General features: G+C 47.0%; 1 protein-coding gene across 2 annotated transcripts in view; it reads left to right on the forward strand.

Moving 5' to 3' along the window:
- The first annotated feature begins 5,436 nt into the window (after positions 1-5,436).
- The window catches only part of SLC24A1 (solute carrier family 24 member 1), a 26,414-nt gene continuing 23,152 nt past the window's right edge, over positions 5,437-8,698 (forward strand). Inside the window, exon 1 of one of the 2 annotated variants that reach the window (XM_007448121.1) lies at positions 5,437-7,317. In XM_007448121.1, the coding sequence (XP_007448183.1) occupies positions 5,440-7,317 (1,878 nt within the window). In that variant the 5' untranslated portion in view covers positions 5,437-5,439. The remainder of the gene's footprint in view (positions 7,318-8,698) is intronic. The other variant, XM_007448120.1, reaches the window with a different exon arrangement.

An 8,698-nucleotide genomic window follows, 5' to 3' on the forward strand; every position in this document is an offset into this window, starting at 1 on the left:
GTAAGTATCAGGCAGAATTAGCTGAATGATTGAAATGGTTTCCAGGTGAGTGGGTAGGATCACGAGACACCCCCGCCCCCATTGCCTTGCTCCACTCCCATGTCAGTCAGCTCTGGCCATGAGCTAGACGCACAATTCCTCAGGTATCTTGGGATTGTGGACAAAGGATGTTGCCTGCTATATCAGTAAACAAAGGATGACGTGACCATCAAGCCATCAGCCACTACAGCTGCCCCACACTCCCTCCCAGTGGTTCAGCTGGAGGGGAACTCAGGATGGAGATAAACAGGCTCCTGGCCCTAGATACTTAAGGTACATATCAAAGGAATAATTTCATTAAGTCCAGATGCTTGCATCTTCCCATACATAGAAAAACACTAAACTCATTAACTTGAGATGTCTAGTTTTCCTTTAACTAGCAGTAATCTTTTTTTTTTTTTTGTGGTACCCGGGCCTCTCACTGTTGTGGTCTCTCCCGTTGCGGAGCACAGGCTCCGGACGCGCAGGCTCAGCTCAGCGGCCATGGCTCACGGGCCCAGCTGCTCCGCGGCATGTGGGATCTTCCCGGACCAGGGCACGAACCCATGTCCCCTGCATCGGCAGGCGGACTCTCAACCACTGCGCCACCAGGGAAGCCCTATGTTCAACTACCTGGGTTTTCTGCAAAAACTCCTGTGTATCCTGGCTCCTCCCTTACCTCTTCAGAGTAGTCCCTCAGAACTATCTGAGAGGCTGTATCCTGGGCTTAAGTCCTTAGTAATTCCCCAAATAAAACATAATTCTCAAGTTTTAGGTTGTGCTTTTTTTTTTCAGTTGACAGTTTGGGTGACCTTAAAAGGACCCAGAGCAGACTTCCCTCCGTCACCTGAACTCTAGGAGGAACCAGAGCCTTGGTACCAGCAGAGGCCTCTTGTGCCCATTCGCCTCCTTGGAGAGTCCAGATGAATTTGGGTGAGTCTCTCCTGGTTCTCAGATCTCCCGATTATTGGTTGATGTTCCTGAGTTTTAATTGGCAGTGTACAATAGGTACCTGGCTACCCAGTTGAAAGATACGGGTTGGGTTGGGGGGACCTGGTTGAAAGACATTGGGAAAAAATACCTCCCAGCTGAAAGATACTAGGGAAGCCTGGTTGGAAGACACTAGGTTGCTCAGTTGAGAGACACTGAGCTGTCTAAACTGGGTGATTAGGTAAGAGACTGGCCTAATATCTTTCCTAAATGAGGGGCATCAGAAAGCCAGCCTCCAACTAATGCCCCAGCCAGGTTTGTGTATATACAAACTTAGCTACAAGTACTTACTTAATTGGGAATTAAAGGAAATCTCTCCCTGAAAATGGCCAATATGGGGCTTTTTATCGTGTAAGCAGTTAAGTTAGAGAAAGCCAGCTTGGAAAAACGTTTTTTCAGAATTCTGACCTTAAAGAAACAAAAGCCCTTCTAGGGAGAACTTGCAGTTCTCTCCTTGTGTCTTTGAGATGTGAAGGTTCTACCTGATATTCTTAGAGGTGTGTGTGTGTGTGTGTGTATGTGTGTGTGTGTTTGTGTGTGTGTGTTTGTTTTGAGAGCTTGGTCTCTGCCATCTGGGCGGTACACATATGGTGTACATTTGACAGCCAGTCGAATAGACTGGGATTCTGAGCAGTTTTTTATTGTTGTTTTTGGTCTGGCTGTGCCAGCTCTCAGGGAAATTTGTCATAAGGGGTCCCAGCCAAGAAGGGGCCTTTGTCATCTTAACCTTCATTGCATCCACCTGTACAATGAAGGCCCTTTACTTTCTTAGACTGTTTTTGGGAGTAAACTTTCTAGATTTTGTGGAGGCTACATCTTTTTATTTATTTATTTTTTTTTTGCGGTACGTGGGCCTCTCACTGCTGTGGCCTCTCCCGTTGTGGCTCCGGACGCGCAGGCTCAGCGGCCATGGCTCACGGGCCCAGCCGCTCTGCGGCACATGGGATCTTCCTGGACCAGGGCACGAACCCGTATCCCCTACATCGGCAGGCGGACTCTTAACCACTGCGCCACCAGGGAAGCCCGAGGCTACATCTTTTGCACTCTCTTATGGGGATGCCCCTTGCATCTTACTGGTTTGAGTCGCTATTAAAATACTACTCGTCAGTGGCCAGACAGTGGATCTTTTAAATTGTAAAACTTTATGTAGAGTAATCGTAATAGTGCAACTCTAGGTATGGGAAGAAGCAGAAAATATTTCCTGGATCATAATAGACTAGTAAGACAGGAGATCCGGAGAAATTTTTTTTTTTTAGGCTGTGCCATGCGGCTTGTGGGATCGTAGTTCCCCGACCAGGGATCGAACCCGGGCCCGGGCAGTGAAAGCGCCAAATCCTAACCACTGGACCGCCAGCATATTCCAGAGAATTTTAGATTATCAATAGGGCCTGATCCAAAAAGTAGCATATTGAGTGGCCTATCAACAGAACCTTTGCCTGATCCAGGAACCACTTCCTAGAGCCATGGGACAAAATTGGTCATAAAATGCCTCCCAAATGTTGGTCGAATTTATGACCAAGAGGAGGTGCTGTGGACAGATGTCACCTGCCATATCAGTAAGCAAAGAATGTTGTGGCCATCAAGCCATCAGGCACTGCAGTGCCCCCACCCCCATAGGTAAGGTGCATATCAAAGGAATAATTTCATTAAGCTCAGACTCTTACATTGTCCCATATATAGAAAATCAGTTAACTCGAGATGTCTGGTTTTTCTTTAACTAGCAGTAATAATTTGGTGTTTGACTACCTGGGGTTTTTGGCAAAAGCTCCTATATATCCTGGCTCCTCCCTTACCTCTTTGGAACTGTCCCTCAGAGCTATCTGAGAGGTTGTATTCCAGGCCTAAGTCCTCAGTAATGCCCAAATAAAACATTTGGTTTTATTTACTTTTAGGTTGTGCATTTTGTTTCAGTTGACAGTATGTCCCAGCCTGCACTGGGGAGATCTGTCAGTGCCCTCTCCCTCAAAAATTTCCCTTAGGCCTAATAAAATATTTTTCATGTGTGAAATGCTTTAAAGTTTGTAAAGTATTTCTCCCACATTCCCTCATTTTTAAAAATAGATTTTATTTCTTAGAGCAGTTTTAGGTTCTACAGCAAAATTGAGTAGATATTCCCTTATTTTTAACTTTGATTGTCACATCCACCCTTCAAATAGGTAGGACAGGTGTTATTATCTCTCCATTTACGTTTAAATTACATTTAGAATCACACAGTAGCAAACAGAGCCTGGTGCTAACTGAGGTCTTCTGATCTTTTAAGCCTCAGGCACTTTCTCTTGGTTCTCACAGAGTGCCTTCAGAATCTTTCCAAATCTTTCCGGAAACTGTGGATCATCTCTCATTCTCAGAGCTTAGAAATTAGTTTGAGAAGTTTCCCCAGTTTCCCCCTTGAATGCAGGGGCCCACAGAGAATCCATCTATGTCTTTGGGGGAAGGTCTACTCTCTCAGGCTCTGGCAGAGACAGTGGGACCCAGAACTTGTACAATGCCCTGATAAGCTTCTTAGAGGTGGGGATTAGCAGGGATTGGATATCCTTCCCCTGAGATGCCCTTCATACCTGACCCTGCCTTGAATTAGGATTCCATAGGGGAGCTGGGAGCAGGAGATGGGGTGTTCCCTACTGTACAGCTTCAGACTCACTCTTTGAGACCCTGGATTCTGACAAGTTTCCAGAACTGAGAAGATACCCAGATGTCCAGGTTTGAAGGTAAATGATGTGATTAGGTAGGAGGGATCAGCTGGGGTGCCAGCTCAGCTCTGTTACATAACAGTGGCACACCAGAAAGAGATACTCTCCAAAGTTTCTTTTGGAGATTCAGAGTGTTGAGTATATGGCGAGGGTTAGGGTAGACAGGGAGATGGTGGAAAGACAATGACAGGAATCAAGGACAAAGAAGGAAATTCACTTATTCCATACTTATTTTGCTTTTTAAGACAGTTGTATTTGCATTGCTAATTAGCGTGGTATGCTGGAAAGACTGGGACATTAGAAAGCTCATCTGCACTGCTGCTCACTAGCTGTGTGATGTTGAGCAAGTCACATGTCTCTGGACCTCAGTTTCTTCATGTCTCAAATGGGGAGTTGCATTAAACAGTGTCAGTAATTCTTTCCACCTTTAATGACCTAAGATTCTATGGGTTATTCATCTAACTTGTAATATATTACTTCATATGCAAAACTGATCATTTCTAGTTACTGTTTTGTAATAACCTGTGGACATTGATTAGGGATTTCATATTTATTTGGGCTGGGCTTCTCTGTCCTTCTTTATAAATTGAGAATTCGTTGAGGGCCTTAAATGTTTTTCCCTCCTGAGTCCTTATGTAATACTAACCCCTATGGGGCATTGATTCTGTACAATGCTTTTCCCAGACCGGATGTGTTTTTACTCTCCCAACATTCCTGTGGCATAGCTATTGTTATTACTATTTACATAGATGGGTATTGTTATTACTATTATTATTTCTATGAAATTAAATTTAAAATATTATACAATGCACAGGATAAAAAGGTTAAACGGTTAGACTGAACAATAGGATATACTGAAAAGTAAGTCTCCCTCTGATCCCTGACCATTAGTTTCCCTTTTCCAGATGTCCTTTCAGAGATAATCTTTGCATAATCAGTGCATATGTTATCATGCCCATTTTACAGGTGAAGCACTGAGGTTCAGCCTGTCCGGGGTGACACAGCTAGTAAGCAGCAGATCTGGGAACCTAGCCTTTGACTCTATTCCCCATGTTCCTCCCATGACACCACACACTGTCTGGGAAGCTTCATGACATTAAATTTTAAGCTTTGTCCTCTCTGAATGATGGTGGAATTCATTTTAAAATCAGTCCAGTAAAAACACATAGAGCCTTGCACTGCTTTCCACTACTGCCCCTTTCTGTCTAAAGCTTAAAATCATATCTCCTTACTTCCCTTTTGCCTTGGATAAGGTGAGATTTGTGGCCTGGGACACCAGCTACAGATGACTGAGCTGCCAGGAACTCTGGCTGGACCTGCAGAGTGTGGGCAGACCTCTTGCAAGGATCCCTAGGAGGGCTGGGTAGACCCAGCTCAGGAACCTGGGCTGCTGGCATGCCTACACAGCAAAGAGGACCCCAAGATGCTCTTTTTCCCATGAGCAGACATTGCCCTGTGGAGCACGGGGCAGGGGTTGTTTTGTTCCAGAAGAAACAACTGCCTTTCACTACAAAGGCCCCTGTGTGAATAGTCACTCTTCCAGATGAGGGTTTGGTCGATCCCAGCTCTCCTTTTAGGAGCAAATAACCTCTTCTTTTTTCTTCTTTCTAGGTTTGTGGTTACCCCCTGGCTGGGCTTCATGGACGAATCTTCTCTGATTTCTCATCTGAATCCCAGAGCAGCCCCCATCTTTCAGTGGACAGGATGAGAGGCCTTCTGTAACCAGGCATAACTGGCCATCATGGGGAAATTGATCAGGATGGGAGTGCAGGAGAGGCGGTTACTCTGGCCAAAGCGGCTTCATTGGAGGCGCCTCCTCTTCCTATTGGGAATGCTGATCATGGGTTCCACCTACCAGTACCTGAGGAGCCCCCGGGGGCTCCCCTCACTGTGGGCAGCAGTCTCTTCCCAACACCCTGTAAAACTAGCCAGCCGGGACCTTTCCAACAATGAGATGATGATGGTGAGCAGTGACCCTCCAAAATCTAGCTCTGAAATGGAGGTTGAGACATGGGCACCCCAAGCCACAGTAGGCAGAGATGGAACAACACCTGGTGTAACAATGGAGAGCACCCCCAGTATACCTAGAAGAATAGCCAACGTCATTCCAGCAACACCCAAGAGCAGCGACAGCCCAGCAGCAGCCCGCACAGAAAAAGTGAAGGAAGACACCCCAGCTACACCCAGTGGAGCACTGAATCACTACCCTCCAACTTCAGGCAGACCAGCGGTAAATAATTATACCCCAGCAACACCCAGGGGAGAAGTGAAGAGCTACCGCCCAACTCAAGCCAGGGGAAAGGTGAAGAAATACACCCCATCCCCACTTGGTAGGATGGTGAACAGTTACGCACCATCCACATTCATGACAATGACCAGGAGCCATGGGATCACCCCGAGAGCAACAGTGAAAGACAGTGAAATTATGACAACCAACAAAATACTGGAGACCAACCCTTCCAAGAGAGTATTGGAGGAAACCACCCCAACTCCTCTCAAGGGAGTAACTGATAACGCCCTACCCTTCCTGATAAATGACTTAGAAACAGACATCTTGACTTCTCCGAGGAATGTGGCCGAAGAGAAGGCCCTAACTACCACCAGAAGAGTGGACAATAATAGCTCAACCAACCACCGGGGGTTAGTGGGGAAAAAAAACCTGACAACACCCCAAGGAGCAGTCCTGGAGCACACCGCAGCCACCTCTGAGGGGCAGGTGACAGTAAGCATCACGACAGAAACCAAAGCCTCTACTGCTGCGTGGAAGGCTAGGAATCCCTCATCCAGAACCAGTGCACCGACCGTTGGAATATCCTCAGCCACCTTCTGGGGGCTGGTGAAGAACCCTTCCCCAGCACCCACCACTCCAGCAGCTCCCAGGGTCAGGGCAAGTCTGACCACTCAGGTCCATCACTGTGTGGTTGTGGAGCCAGTCCCAGTCTCGTCCACTGTCCCCTCCCCCAGTCTGACAACAGCTGGGATGCCAGAGGCTCCCAGTCCCTCAGTACTGCCTTCTGGGCAGCCAGACCTCCACCCCAAGGCAGAGTACCCCCAAGACCTGTTCAGTGTGAAGGAGCGGAGGCAGGGCTGGGTGGTCCTGCACATCTTTGGCATGCTGTATGTTTTTGTAGCCTTGGCCATCGTTTGTGACGAGTACTTTGTCCCAGCCCTGGGTGTCATCACAGACAAGCTGCAGATCTCTGAGGATGTGGCCGGTGCTACCTTCATGGCTGCTGGAGGCTCTGCCCCCGAGCTCTTCACCTCCCTCATCGGCATCTTCATCTCCCATAGCAATGTGGGCATCGGCACCATAGTGGGCTCTGCGGTGTTCAACATCCTCTTTGTCATTGGCACTTGTGCCCTCTTCTCCCGGGAGATCCTCAACCTCACCTGGTGGCCCTTGTTCCGTGACATCACCTTCTACATCCTTGACCTAATGATGCTCATCCTCTTCTTCCTGGATAGCCTCATTGTCTGGTGGGAGAGCCTGCTGCTTCTGCTGGCCTATGCCCTCTATGTGTTCACCATGAAGTGGAACAAACAGCTTGAGCTCTGGGTGAAGGAGCAACTCAGCAAGAGGCCAGTGGCCAAGGTCATGGCCCTAGGGGACCTTAGCAAGGTAAGAACAGGTTGGCTCAGGCTTCTCTGCCCCGTTTTGGGCAAAAGGGTGGGGGAAAGCCTGGGACTGAAGAATGGAAAGTGCTAGGTCAGACCTCAAGAGATGAGTGAGTGTTCTGGTTCCCTTGCAATGCATTCAATATTTATAGAGTCCTGTTCTCTGCCAGGCACTATGCTGGGGCTTTTGCAGGAGTGACCTTGGGTCAGCCCTTAATCGTCCTATAAAATGGTTATTATTAGGACCCCCCGTTGGCAAGGGAAGAAACTGAGGCCTAATGAAGTTAAACCACTTGTTCAAGGTCACACAGCAAATAGATGGTGGAGCTAGGATGAACTCGGGTTGTTCTGATTGGGTCTTCAGAAATGACATTTGAACTGGGCTTTGGAGAATGTCCAGGGAGATATCAGGCAGGGAAAAATTATAAAATGGGCATGGTGTATAGGGTTTATCAAGCACCCTCACTTTCATTTAATCCTGTTTATTCACATTTCAGACCTGGAGGGGCTGGTAGTTTGATTAGGATCTGAGAAAGAGGAGGCTTTTTGAGTTTTGTTTTGTTTTTAAAATATTGAAGATGGGAGCTCCACTCATCCACTGACAAGCCAGCCCTGAGTGCAGAGCCCTTTCTCTGTGCTGACTGGAGACTGAGAGCTTCAACTCTGGGGCATTCTTCTGACTCCACAGTTCCTTTCCAAGAATTTCTCTGCCCCTGTGAGGAACCTTCCTGCTAAATTCATTGCATGATTCAATAATCTGGATAGTGAAATTTAATTGGGGAAGTGATCTCTAAAAATTCATCCCCAAGTTTTTTGTTCCTTGAGACTCCAAAGTGAGGGTACCCTAGGGAACACAGACCCCCATTTCTCTCATGCTCCTAAAGGGTGAGTTTGGGCAAAAGTTGGTTCATAGCCTGCCTGTTTCAGATCTCAGGCCACTAATGTGAGCAGAATTTTGCATGCAAAGAGTGGAAGGACTTAGCTGCTTAATCCAGTGCAGTTTTGATGAGTGGGCAGGATGGAGACCAAACTCAGCAACATGTCTCAGAGATGTGTGATACAAGGAGATGAAATGTACTTCCTTTAGGACTTCTGAGGTATGTGTGGTGTTCAGAGCATAGAATTGAGAGTCAGGAAACCTGGGTTCTAATCCAGTTCTGCCTCTAACTGTGATCTTGAACAGGTCCTTTCCCATCTCTGGCGGAAATGACAGAGTCCAACTAATCATGCAAATGTTCTGTGTAGTGGTAACATTCATTGATAATGTCTTGTGTCTAAATGAGTTCCGTTCTGTCAGGCCCAGCACAGCTGTTGTTTCTCTGATCTGGTCAGCTGACCTCCAATTAGTACATTTTTTTTTTTTCTTTTTTTTTTTTTTTTTTTTT

The sequence above is a fragment of the Lipotes vexillifer genome, unplaced genomic scaffold (assembly GCF_000442215.2).
Source record: "Lipotes vexillifer unplaced genomic scaffold, Lipotes_vexillifer_v1.1 scaffold713, whole genome shotgun sequence".
Lineage (NCBI taxonomy): Eukaryota > Metazoa > Chordata > Mammalia > Artiodactyla > Lipotidae > Lipotes > Lipotes vexillifer.